Source organism: Camelus dromedarius, chromosome 31 (genome assembly GCF_036321535.1).
Source record: "Camelus dromedarius isolate mCamDro1 chromosome 31, mCamDro1.pat, whole genome shotgun sequence".
NCBI classification, from domain to species: Eukaryota; Metazoa; Chordata; class Mammalia; order Artiodactyla; family Camelidae; genus Camelus; species Camelus dromedarius.
In genome coordinates, this window is record NC_087466.1 from 17,375,582 (window position 1) to 17,389,022 (window position 13,441).

Sequence of the window (13,441 nt, forward strand, 5' to 3'; positions counted from 1 at the left end):
TGGCTTCCCGTCCCCTCGCGCACTCCCTGTAATCCGCACCTCTGTCTTTTGGATGAATCTTTAAACATGACATTCGGGAACTTGGCTGCCCTGCTGAATGTCTGAGGTGTGGCTTCCATTATGGCTAGTGTCCAGTTAAGTTGCTGCAGCAGCCAGCGACCTGGCCTCTCAGGGCCTCAATTTCCTTGTTTATAAAGTGGGGTTTCTGGTGGGGTCTGCCTGGGTGAGTGCTGTGGAGCACATTCAGCACGGTGCCTGGCACCCCGTGTTCCCTCAATAGCATTAGTTACTCCTATTGTCCCTGGAGGAGGCATTTTTTTCCCCTTTCTGTGGCAGGGGTTTGGGAAGCCCTACCAGCCCGCTGGGGCAAGCATCTCAGTGGAGAAAGAGGGTCCCTACCTGTGCTGGGGGAGGGTTTACACAAAGCTTGGGCCTCACCTTGTCTGGTTCAGTGACTCGAGGTAAGGAGCCCTGTTTCCCCTGATCTCATCCTGCCCCCTCGCCCTCGCTCACTCCACTCCAGCCTCCTTGCTGTGCAAACACATCAGGCATGTTCCTACCTCAGGGCCTTCGCACTGACTGTTCTCCCTCCTCCCATATACCTGCCAGGCTCCCTCAACTCCTTAGGGCTGTGCTTACCCTCTCAGTGAGGCCTCCCCCAACATTCTATTGAAAACCTCAGCCCCCAGCTATCCTCATCCTCCTCTGCCTTGTCTTCACAATCCTTAGCATCTAGCATACTGCTTATTTATCTTGTTTATTTGTGTCTTTCTCACTGGAAGGTAAACTCCAGGAGGGCAGAGAGTTTTGTCCATTTTTTTCACTGCTGTTTCCTAGAACAGTGCCTCGCACACAGTAGGTGGCTCCATAAATATGTGGAATGAAGGGAAAAGGGAATGGAAGAAAGGATAAATGTAACAGCTATCATAAAACCATCCTAGAAATGCCCTAAGAACCCATATTTTATCACCACTGCACCAACTGTAAAGGCACACATGTACTGACCCGCGTGTCTCTGTTTGAGTGCTGAGCTGGGCACATACAGGTGTCACTTTGCTTCATTCTCATGGCAGACTCGGAGCAGACACTGCCTGTGACAGGCGTGTGTGCCCCCTGGCTGGGCTGTAGTGCCAAGTCACTCAGTCACACACTAAGCTAAGTGTTGCTGCAAAAGTATTCTGTAGATGAGGTTAACATCTACATTGGGTTGATGCTAAGGAGAATATTCATAATAACACGGCTGAGCCTCACCTAATCAGCTGAACGTCTTAAGAACAAAACTGAGGAAGAAGAAATTCTGCCTCTGCACTGACTCCCGCCCGACAGTTTCTGCTGGCCGGCTCTACCCATTCAGACTTGCCAGCCTCAATCGTGTGAGCTAAGTCCTTGGAATACACCTCTTAATTAATTGAAAAAAAAATCGTACTGGTTCTGTTTCTCTTGAGAGCCCTGACTAATACACTGCAATGAGCCCATTTTCCAGATGGGGAAACTGAGGCTCAGAGGGGTGATGCGACCTGCCCAGGGTTGGCCCCTGCACTGCTGAGATGTGGCTTGAACCCAAGCCTGTGTCTCCATCTCCAACCAGCATTTGGATGCCCCCCAGGTCCTTGGCTGGGGGCGACTTTCCGGGTCCCACCCAGCCAGGTCGGGCGGCAGAAGCCTGCCCGTCTTACCCCCACTCACTTTTGTTTCTCCGCCTCATTTCTCTGCAGCAAAGTTTCAGTCAGGAGAGCTTTGCTGGGAATGCCTGGGAGGCGGCTCCCCTCGGTCAGCGTGGGCCCGGCCGGTGATGTCCCCTCTCTCTGCTCTGGAGGAAGAAAAAGATGAAAAGCGCCCATCCCTGAGAATGGCGTGACAGCCAGAGCCGCTTTCTGCAAACTGGATCGATCAACAGTGCTGGGAGAAGAATCAATTTCCCAAACTCAGTGTTGGAGGGAGCGCAGCTGCCGGGACCCGCTGTCACCGCCATCAGCTGGGCTGCAGCCCTGGCGAGCGTGTGTGCCAGAAAGTCAAGCTCCCATCCTGCTGACCCCAGACAGCACAGCCAGAGGCTTCCTTTGCCTTCTCAGACCTGCTCCAGCCTCCTTGGCTCTCTTTATTATTCTTTTCAAAAAATACGGTAAAATATATACAACATAAAATTCACCATTTTAACCATTTTAAAGTGCACAATTCAGTGATGTTTACTATATTTACAATATCGTGCAACAATACCAGTAATTCCAGAACACCATCATCACCCCAAAAGGAAACCCGTCCCCACTAAGCAGTGACTCCCCACTCCCTTCCCTAGCCCCTGGCAACCACTGTTCTGCTTTCTATCTCTATGGATTTGTGTATTTTGGATATTTCCTATCACTGGAATCATAACATATGCCCTCTTGTGACTTGATCCTTTCCCTAGGCATAATGTTTTCGAGGCTCATCCAGGTTGGACATGTGTCAGTCTGTCATTCCTTTTTTATGGCCAAGTAATATTTCTTTCTATGGATATATCACACTTTGCTTTTTCCATTCATCCACTGATGGACATTTGGATTATTCCCACTATTTGGGGGAGTGTGAGAGATTGGATATTGCCTGAGAAGCAACTTCATGTCACAATTTCATTTGACAAGACTCAGCCCATTTTATCTTCCATATGGGCCAAATCTGGGCCCACTACATGTTTTGTCAATAAAGTTTTATTGGAACAAAGCCTTGCCCACTCATGAACACACTATCCATGGCTGCTTTCACACAGAGTTAAGTAGTTGTGATGGCAACTGCATGGACTCCACCACCTGAGATATTTACCTTCTGGTCCTTTTCAGAAAAAGCTTACTGACCTCTGAGGTAAATCCTGCTCAACCGTTTCTTAGACCAGCATCCCTTCACCTGACTCTCCCTTAATTCTCTCCTTGAATTTTTTTCCCAAAGGCTTTCTCACCAACTTTATTAATTTATTGGTTGACAATCGGTCTCTCCCTCTAGAAGGGCAGAGATTTTTGTCTGTTTTGCTCCTGGCTGTGTCCCCGGTGCCCCTCACAGTGTCTGGAACACAGGTCAATGAACACCCAAGACCTGGATGGTTACCCATGCCTTTCACCTGCTATTTGCTCCTGCCCACAGTGGCCTCCTACCTCACCTTCCATAGGTAACTACCATGCTCAGTTTTGTTCATATTCTCTCGCTTTGAAACATTTTTATCACAGTATATGTAAACCTAAACACTATATTTTTAGCTCTGCTAGTTTCTTGACTTGTCTTGTCTGGGGCTGAGACAGTGCTGTGTTCACTACATCCTGTTTCCCTCTCCTGAGCACACAGCCAGACTATATTTCCCAGCCTCCTTTGCAGTGGGATGTGGGCACATGACAGAGCTTTGGCCAGTGGGATGTGGCCAGTGGGATGTGTGCCACGCCCAGGCCTGCACCCCATGAACCTTGGAGTGATCCTCCACATTCTTTCCTCGCCTGTTGGCCAGCTGTCAACATTCACTGCGACTCTGGAAGTCAAGTGTTGGCAGTGGCAGGACCACCACAGTTTGGGTCCCTGAATGGCTACGTGGAGCATTCCCTGCAACTTTTCCATCCTTCAAACATATTAAGTCTCTGAGATGTGGGGTTGGTCTGTTTCAGCAGAAGTGTACCTTGACCCATTTTACATCTAAAATGATAAAATTGAGTTCCCTGACCATTTGTTTATTATGGACATTCCATGAAAGCCTTATCAGTACCTTTGGGGCCGAGGAGCTCAGGGTGTCTCTTCCACGAAGTGTGGAGGTCTCGCCGCGGCTGCCCGCTGGGGTCAAAGCTGGGGGACTGCAGTCTGTCGTCTGGGCTGCGTGTCGCCTCAAACACAGGCACAGGGTCTGCGCAGAGAGAGGAGGACAGGCGTGGCGGGATCCCTAGGGGCTGGGGCCGCCCAGGCTGAGGCCGCAGGGCCCGGGAGCTGGGGTGGGGGAACCATCCACAGGTGCCGTCTGGAATCACTCTGGTGGCTGAGGGGAGCAACGTGGGCTTCCTGCCTTATGAGGGAGCGGATCTTCCCAGGCACTTAGAGAGCAGCCCCACGGGGAGAGGGGCCGTCCCCATGGGCATGGGTGTCCTGCTCAGCTGGGAATGTAATAACAATAATAACTGTCACAATAACTGCATTTTTCTGATTCTAGACGCCGTACTGTGTCTTGCATACCTCCAACCAAAGGGAGCGTCACTTGGCAAGGACCCAGCAGGCACACTCTGAAATCCAACAGTCTGAGCTCAGCCTTCCCGCGAGACTTCCCAGACAAGGGCTGCAGGCAGCGGGGATAGAAGCAGACCTGCTCCTGGGGGACACATGACTGCCCTGAGGGCCGAGGACTGGCCCCCGGCCTCACCCAGTGCTCCCTTCTTTAGGCTGTACATGGTCTGGATGCTTCCACCCAGTTTCCCACCTCTCCTAGCTCCCTCCCTATTTTCTTTCACCCGCGGTTCCCTAATGGCATCTTGTACATATAATCCTTGGGGTGCTTCTCAGTGGATCTGGACCATTGCACCATCATTTGTGATACTTGTGGTCGATTAAATGACGGTTTTTCTGGGGGCGAGATATATACCTGGATATAAGAGGTCCTGAATTTCCCAGCAGCTAAATTTGAGGACTGTAGGCCCTTCCACCTGGAATTCTGTCCTGCCTCCCACCCTGTCACCTCCTCTTCTTTTAGCTCTAGAATCCAACAACTCTTCTTCCAGGAGGCTCCCCCCAGCTCTCCATCTGGGGCAGGAGGCTGGTGCGGCATCTTCCAGGTTACGAAGCCAGTCCTGGGAATGGGTTCCCACGATGTTCTCTGGAAGCTGACTTGGATCCAACTTGTTTTCACAGATCAGGAAACTGAGGCTCAGAGAAATCAGGCGACTTGCTGAAGAGTGGAGAGACTCAAGTCTGGGTCTCTTTCTTTGATGCCATAAAGAGTTCCTGTCCCAGTGGTATGGAACTTTTAACTCCAGCAACTGCAGGAGGGTGTTCATGGGGCCCAGGAATGTGGAGGCCTCCTTATTCCAGACCAAGGGGCCTCGGTCTGGTCCACAGTTCTTTCTAATGCCTTGGAGCCCTCTCTCTTCCTGGTCTCTTGCCAGCATCCGTTTGGCCACGGCTTTCTGCTGGTGCAGAGGTGTGGACCCTGGAGTCAGATGTCCCTGGTCCTGGTCTAATCCATACTTGCTTCTCAGGATTGCTGTGTGACCTTGGCAAATGGCTCTACCTCTCTGTGGCTCACCACAATAGTATCAACCTTATGGGGCTGTGATGAAGATTCATGCAAAGTGCTCAACATGGTGCCTGGCACTTGGTCAGCTGAAAAAAATGGAAGTCCTTGCTATCCCTGCCTTTCTGAGCTCTAGACACACTGGTCTTCTTCTCTCAGTCCCTCAAATGCATCTTCCCACCCTAGAGCCTTTGTTTGGACAGGAGCCTCTGCCAGGAACACCCTGTCCTCCCCAATCCCTTTCAGCTAGTTAATGCTTACTTGCCTTTGCAATTCAAATCCCACTTCTTCCAGGAAGACTTCCTTGACCAGTCAGTCCTCTGATATGAGCTCCTCCAGTTGTCTGCACCGTTACCTCATTGTATTTCCAATTTTCATTGATTCGCATTATTAACTAACACTCACTATGTCTTTTTTTTTTTATTTTATTTTTTATTTTTTTTTGGGAGGAGGAAAGGTAACTAGGTTTACTTATTTATTTATTTTTAGAGGAGGTCCTGGGGATTGAGCCCAGGACCTTGTGCATGCTAAGCATGCACTCTACCACTTGAGCTATCCCCCCCTGCCCCAAACACTCAGTGGACTGCAAACTTCACAACAAAGCAGGGCTGGGACTGCATCTGTTTTCACTCCTCCACTGGACCCCTTGTGGGTGACTGAAGCCTGACCCACAGTCCAACCCAATAAATATCTGCTGATAGAAGAAATGGGGTAGTGTCTCTACTTGGGGGCCTTCAGGTCTGGCTGGAACAAGGCCACCTCTGGTTTCATCCCCATCCTCCGGCCTGTTTGTTTGGGTGGCGGAAGGCTTGGACAATGGGCGTTTGTGCGAGGTAAGCAGGTGCACTGGGACGCCGCTGCCGTCTTCCCTCTGTCAGCGCTCCCCCCGCGCCCCGTCATTAGGCAGGGCCTGCTCAGCGGGGTATGCCATTATGTCTCCCCGGGCTGATGTAATTATACATTGACATAATTAACCCAGCAAGCGCATTAGGCAGGCCAGCTAAAAATTCATCTATAATTATTTGTTGTGTGCATGCTAATGAGTCCATCTGCACTGCCTTTGTACAACACGGACAAATTAATTTACAAGTCTGGATTTTTTAATAAGTTCAAGGAAACGCTTCCTATTGTGTCCAGGTTTTTGAGAAAGGAAGAAAAAGGCGACGAGCGCTTGCCGGGGTCAGGGAGGTTAGACAAACATGGGAAGGGGCAGCTCTGGGCAGGCACAGAGGGCTCGCTCCGGTTCCAGGGAAGTGGAAGAGATACAGCTTGTGGCTCGGGGCTGGCGGGCCAGGCGCCTGTCCAAGCCAAAAGATGCCGCTCTGGTGAAAAAGGATGTCATTTAGCCCATTCTCAGAGATCAGGAATTGACGTTCTGTTCTGCTCGGAGGCCCTGTGGTCACTCCTTGCTGCCCTGTGTGCTCTGTCCAGGGGAAGGTGATCTCAGGTGGCCCCCAGAGAGTCTGGAGGAGTGGGGTGGGGCGGACACTCAGTACAAGTTCAGTGGGTTCCAAGGCTCTGTCTCTCTGCCTTCATTTGCCAGTACTGGGTAGAACAGAGGAGTTAAGCCCTTAGAATCTGAAGTCCAGCTCTGGTTCAGATCCCCTGGGGGTCTCCCATCTTAAAAAATGGGAAATGTAAGTTTCTACTTTTCAGAAGTTATTATTGGGAAGGCTAAAAAAGATTATTGAGAGAAGCAGTGTGATTTAAGGACTGCTGGTGTCAGCTCCAGCTCCAAGTTAGCCGTGTAACCTTTGGACAGTTAGTTAACCTCTCCGGTGCTCACAGTAGGACTTGATAAGTGTTGGCTGCTGTTACCCTGAGAGGGGACAGCACACCCGGTCCCGCGGTGTTCTGGGAGCCAGCTGTCTGCATGGTGACACTTCATGGAGTCTCAGGACAGGGTATGCCTTGTAAATTCTCATTGGTGTCCAGCAGACTCAGAATCCAATAATCTTTCTTTGAACTCCACTCAGGGACTCAAAGATTCAGCTTAGAAAGTCACACCGAGGAGGAACAATCTGTCAATTGTCCAACACTCCCACCCCAGTGCACAGCTGGGGAAAAGTGGGGTCCCGTGACTTCCTTGAAGTCTGCTACTGAGTTCGTGGTACGTCCCAGGTGGGCCCTTGGCCTCTTCTTCCCACACTGTGCTTCCTCCTGGATCCCCAGTTTGAGAGAGTAAGTGTGGGCAGGGAGTTCAGATGACGCAGCCAAAGTCAGGCTGTAGCTGAATCTGAACAGCCAGAGCATTTTAAGTGGATTAGAACTCATTCAATCTTCACCACAACACTGTGAGGTAGGTCTACTGTGTTCCCATTTTACAGATGGGGAAACTGAGGCACGGCGGGGAGGTGCAATCGCTTCCCCAAGGTGCGGCCCAATGAGGTAGACGCTACTATTCCCGTTTTCCAGACAAAAAATGAAGGCCCAGAGAGGAGACAGCGCGTACTCGTGGTCACCGAGGTTAACGCGGTAGAGGTGGGATTTGAATCCAGAGTGCCTGGTGACCCTCTGCAGTGGGCCAAGCTGCCTTGTGGCAGGGAATGGGGGATTTTAGGTCAGAAGCACGAGACTGAGAGTTCTGTTCTTGGCTTTGCCACCAGCTTGGTGTGTGACCTTGGACAAAGCATCAGACTTCTCTAGGCTCCACGTTCAAATTTCTATTACAAGTATATCCCAGGCACACACTCAGTCGACACTGGTTGTCATCAGAAAGGAGTGAGGTCCTGCTGAACTGAGTGTTTTCTGGCCTTGGACCTATTCCTTGGAGCTGGAATTCTCAGGGAGGGTGATTATTAAACGCCTTCACAGCTGACACTCGAGGTCTGAACATTGTGAATCCTCCAAATTCCCAAAGCCACCCTTAGATAAAGGAGGAGGGGGACAGGCTGGGAGGCCGAGGGAGGGTCAAATCCCGGCTGTGAAACTCCAAGGAAAAGTCACTCAGGTCCTCAGTTACCCCATCAGTAAAACAGGGATAACAGTAGGACCACCACAGGGGGACGTGCAGGGATCCCACGAGCACCCTGAGCCCCATGACTGTGCCTGGCGCCTTAGCAGACTCTAAGTGAGCACTGCCGTATTCTTACGACATGCAGCAGCCGTGGGACATGCCACTCAGCTCTCCCTTCAAGAAAGAACGTCCTGTGAAGAGCTGGTGACAGTCTCCAGGTGCCGCACCTCTGGATCCACTGCAGTAGTCTGAGGCCACGCTTGCCCGGGCCTGCTCCCAGCCAACGACCGAGCATGACCAGGGCAGTAGGGCCAGGCCAGTCCTGCCGACGCTGGAAAAGGCAACCTGGTATTACAGACTGAAACGTGTCCCCCAAATCCCTACGTCGAAGTCCTAACCCCTGTTGCGACTGTATTTGGAGACAGGGCCTTTAAGCAGGTAATTAAGGTTAAATGAGGTCATAAGAGTGGGGCCCAATGTGACAGCACTGGTGTCCTTATAAGAAGAGGAAGAGACACCAGAGCGTGCGCTCTCTCTCTCTCTCTCTCTGCATGTGCAGAAAAGAAAAGCCACAGCAAGAAGGCAGACTTCTGCAAGCCAGGAAGAGAGCTCTCACCAAAAACCAACCCTGCTGGTACCTTGATCTTGGACTTCTAGCCTCCAGAACTGCGAGAAATAAAATTCTGTTAAGTTACCTGGTTTGTGGTATTTTGTTACAGCAGCCTGAGGAGACCAGCACGTCTTGTTCTGGGGCTCACATCAGCTGAGCCGAGACTGTTTCAGGGCTGTGCTGCAGTCCGAGGGTCCTCCTACCACCCTCCTTCCTTCCCCCCTCCCTCCCCAGGTGCCAGACCAGCATCGCGTGTGCAGGCTGTCCCGGGCTCCCCGTCTCCCTCTCCTCTTCCTTCACAGGCGTCTTCCCAATAAACCTCTTGCACATCTAATGCCATCTTGGCATCTGCATGCTTCCAGAGGGCCCAAACCAACGTGGGACTACTGTTTCACCTCTCAGAGCCTCAGTTTCCTGGTCTGTAAAATGTGGACAGTCAGCTGCTGCTACGTTCCACAGTGGTGAGTCTGAGGTGGGCAGAGCTCACAGGGGACCCACGAGTCCCTGCACCTGCTTCACTTGGCACAAGTTTGTCAGGCATCTGCGGGGGGCCCAGTGGTGCCCTCTGTGTGCAGCTGACATCCCAGTCCGATAACAGGGATGGGGATAGGATTTACTGTAGGAGCATTAGGAAGTGACATGTTCTAATTTGCCCTTTTCAAAGGCTCAGCCAAACTGCTGTGTGAAAAATGGGCTGTGGAGGGAACCAGACAGGAGGCTACTGCAATGGTCCAGGCAGCGATGCTGGGATCAGGCAGTGGCAGGAGAAGTGGGGAGAAGTGCTCAGACCCAAGGGGTAGAAAGGAAGAACTGATGGGGGGGGTGGTCTAGGTTGAACAGCATTCCCTTAAATTCATGTCCATCCAGAACTTCAGGAAGTGACCTTATTTAGAAACAGGGTCTTTGCAGACAAAATCAAATTCAGATGAGGGCTGACTAATCCAATGACTGGGGTCCTTACAGAAGAGGTGAAGGTACAGAGAGATGACACCCAGGGAACGCCTGTGAAGACAGGGGCAGAGATTGAAATGATGCGTCTACAAGCCCGGAAGGCACCAGGATGGCCGGCCACCACCAGAAGCTAGGAGAGGACTGGGCCAGATGCTCCTTCTGTATCTCCACAGGGAACCAACCAATCCTGCCAACATCTTGATTTTGGGCTCCTGGCCTCCAAAACTGAGAAAATAAATTTCCATAGTTTTAACCACCCAGTTAATGAAACTTTAGTATGACGGCCCCAGAAAACTAACACATTGTGTGTGCTCTGGGGCGTCAAAGTCCCAAACCATTAAGGTACTGTCAGAGCTGCGCGCCCTTGATCTGCCTGTGCTTTCTCCCCGCTTCTGGTGTTGTTGGCCATCCTTGGCGTTCCTCGGCTTGTAGAGGCATCACCTCAATCTCTGCCTCTGTCGTCACATGGCCTTTTCCTCTCTGTGTGTCTCTCTTTCCTCTTCTTTATAAGCTATACTGGATTAGGGTCCCATCCTGAGAACCTCTCCTTATCGTGATTACATCTGCAAAGACTATCTCCAGATAAGGTCTCCTTCACCGGTACTAGGGCTTAAGACTTCAACAAATCTCTTTGGGGCACACAATTCACCCGTAACACATGGTAACTGACTGGATACCAACTGTGACAGAGGCAGGACAAAGGAGCTGCTGCCTCCAAGTCTCATAGGAAGGAAGTCCTTACTTGAGCCTAACCTACTTCCCTCCCGCTGCACCATTCCACCAGTCGTCCAGGGAGACAAGGCCACTTCATAAGAGGAAGCAGCAGGTGCTGGGCTCTGATCCTTTGCATGTTCATCCTCTCCAACTACTGAGGAATCAGGCTGTGGGTTGAACAGGGTCCCTGCTCTGAAAAGTGCACAGAAACGATGATCACTTATTTCCCCAGGCGTACTCCACTCTTATTTCCTCCCCACAGAATTCGTAGACTTTACGTATGGGGGTAAATTAATTTCTTCCCAACTCTCCCATCTGGGAGAAATCCATGGAGGCCTGAGCTACACCGCTGGGCGCTGAGTTAGGGGGGAAAAATTACTAGAATCCAGACGGCTTGAAGATTCTGCCAAATCACACACAGGTAAATGCTCTGTTGAGGTAGCTGCCACGTCCAAGGGCTTCCTGCTTACTGGGTCCAACAGGTATTAGTCGATGCATCAGCTAAACATCACTGGCTGCTCTTACAAACATAAGAGTTGAAGAAAGAAATGGCAACAAACCTTTAAAATTTGGGGGAGAGGTTTCTCAGAGAACTTGACAGTCACAGGAACCTGGGTGCATCTAGCTTTCATTCCTCAGTCCCCTTTTCTCCCCAGGGCCCCACTCTGGCCTTTCACATCGTAGGTGATCAATAAGTGTGGCCTGTTTTAAGCGTCTAAGATGATGATCGTTTGTTACAGCCAGAGGAAACTAATATAATCTCTAATTCAGCCATTTATTCCTCAGTACATTTTACTGAGCACCTACTATGTGTCCGTACATTTTTACTGAGCACCTGCCATGTGTCAGATACCATTTCTTCAGTTGCCAGATATTTTCCTGAGTATCTGCTTTGCGCCAGGGAAGTTTCTGGGCTCTGGAGATACAGCAGAAAATAAGAGGGAATTCCTGCCTTCCAGAGACTGACATTCTAGAGTGGAGAACTGGACAAAGGACAAATAAACCAATGGCTGTAAGGGGGCTGAGAAGAAAAATAAAGCAGAGTTGGGGGAGAGAGTGGCCTGAGGTGTGTGCTGGGGGTAGCATGCTAACTGAGGCAGTCCATTCAGGACAGGCTTTGCGAAGGAGGTGACATTTGAGCAGAGCCCTGAAGGAAATGAGGAAGCTAGCAGGGGGCTGACAGAGAATGATCTGGACTTAGGAAGCACCGGGAAAAACAGCCCCCGTCAGACCAAGAAAGGGGGGCAGAACCTCCTGACCAATCTCCCCTGAGTTACTGTCCCAGATACACAACTTAGCTCCTTCTTCACAACTGACCCATTTTACAGATGAGGATGTGGGGCTCAGAGAAGCTGGCAATGCCAGGTAACTTCTGGTGCCAGCTTTCCATCTCCCATCTCTGTAGGCTGGTCTCAGTGCTGCTGGGTGGGGATTGGGTTCAAAACAGGCTCTGGCCCTTCAAATGCTACTTTCTGGTCTTCATCCCCCCAGCTCCAGCAACCATTCATCCTGGAGCAGATGGCACCTGCATCTGGGAAGCTGGGGCGTGGGGCAGAGGAGACCCCTACCCAGTATCTTGAGCCAAAAGCTCCAGGGAACTGACATTTCTCCACCCCCCCCCCACATATGGCAGGCCCTTTGCATACATTTATATCACATTTAATCATCAAAACAACCACATGAGGCTTTGTTATCACCCCCATTTTCCAGATGAGAAAACTGAGGCCCAGGAGAGGGAAGCCACTTGCTGAAGATCATTAAGCTAGAAAAAGGTGGAACTGGATTTGAACCCAAGTGGCTCAAATTAAATGCTAGATGCTGGTGTACTCACACCACAACCTGCGCTGCACCCACCTGTCCCTGAAAAATGACCAACTTAATATTTGTCCTTGTGTGAGTCAATGTTTTTTAACTTAAATATATTTTAAAGGAATATTTGGTTCACTATTGTAAATAGATCATTGGGATTCTGTATCATAAACAGAAGGTGCTTTAACCATAAAAATAAATACAAAGAAAAAAATCAAGAAAACGGATGTTATTAATTTCTAGTTAACCCCATTGCTTGCCCAAGACCTTGAGATTGACGCTAGGTCTTCCTTGGTTAAAAGGAGGGATTCACAGGTGTTCCACAGGCATTTAAGATGCTTTAGCACCTGACTGAGACTTTATCTAGAAGGAAGTTTCTAGAAAGGTGATACCCGATATGCAATGTGTTCAAAGTGGGTGTTGTGCCAGGAACACAGGGAGGCTGCTCCCTATGTCACTGTGACCCTTCTTGGGGAGTGCTGCGTCCCGCTGAGCCCCTAGTCTCCAAAGAGACCTGTGTCCCCCTCCTGCGCCTGGCAAGATTCACATCCTGGTGAATCTTGTAACTCCCTGTAACTCCTCGTCTGAAGCCAGGGAGCCCAGGTTTCTGCCTGGCTCAGCACCACCACTGGAAACCTTTCAGCCGAGACACGTGGCTGCCCAGAGCAGTGAGCGGAACTTTATTTCCCCCACTTCACTCCTCCAACACACAGACCGTCAATATATAGACAAGAGCAGTGGCAAAAGGAATCAAACGGCCTTAGATCCAATCTGAATCAAAAAGCCCCAAACAGGGGACCCTAAATCAGAAGTATCTGAATACAAATCCTTTGTATTAATTGAGCACATTGGTAGACACGGAAGATCAAATACAACCATCCGAGGTGGCAGGTCCTGACGGGCATGCAGGGAGGGGGGCACGTCGTCGGGAAGCGGAGCGCTGTTGTCTTACAGCCATCAACTTGCTCTTTATGCATAAACTGCTTAATAAAATGACTAATTCATTTTGGTTACATTGGATCTAAGCCCCTAGAGAATACTGCCAATGGATGTATAATAGTTTACTACCACATCAGCCTTTCCAAAGGCACTGTGGGAGGAGATGGGTAGGACGTCTATTCCATCTTCCGCCACTAGCTGACGCTGTTGGGTTTTTAAAAAAGGTGTTGTT

The 13,441-nt window shown here is 50.4% G+C and overlaps 1 protein-coding gene across 1 annotated transcript in view; it reads right to left on the reverse strand.

Annotated features, from left to right (window-relative positions):
* CUX2 (cut like homeobox 2) overlaps positions 1-13,441 on the reverse strand; it is a 98,816-nt gene that overhangs the window by 35,177 nt on the left and 50,198 nt on the right. The window contains exons 4-5 of the mRNA XM_031442714.2: positions 3,722-3,856; positions 1,687-1,810 (exon numbers count right to left, since the gene is read on the reverse strand). Coding sequence (XP_031298574.2) covers positions 1,687-1,810; positions 3,722-3,856 — 259 coding nt within the window. The remainder of the gene's footprint in view (positions 1-1,686; positions 1,811-3,721; positions 3,857-13,441) is intronic.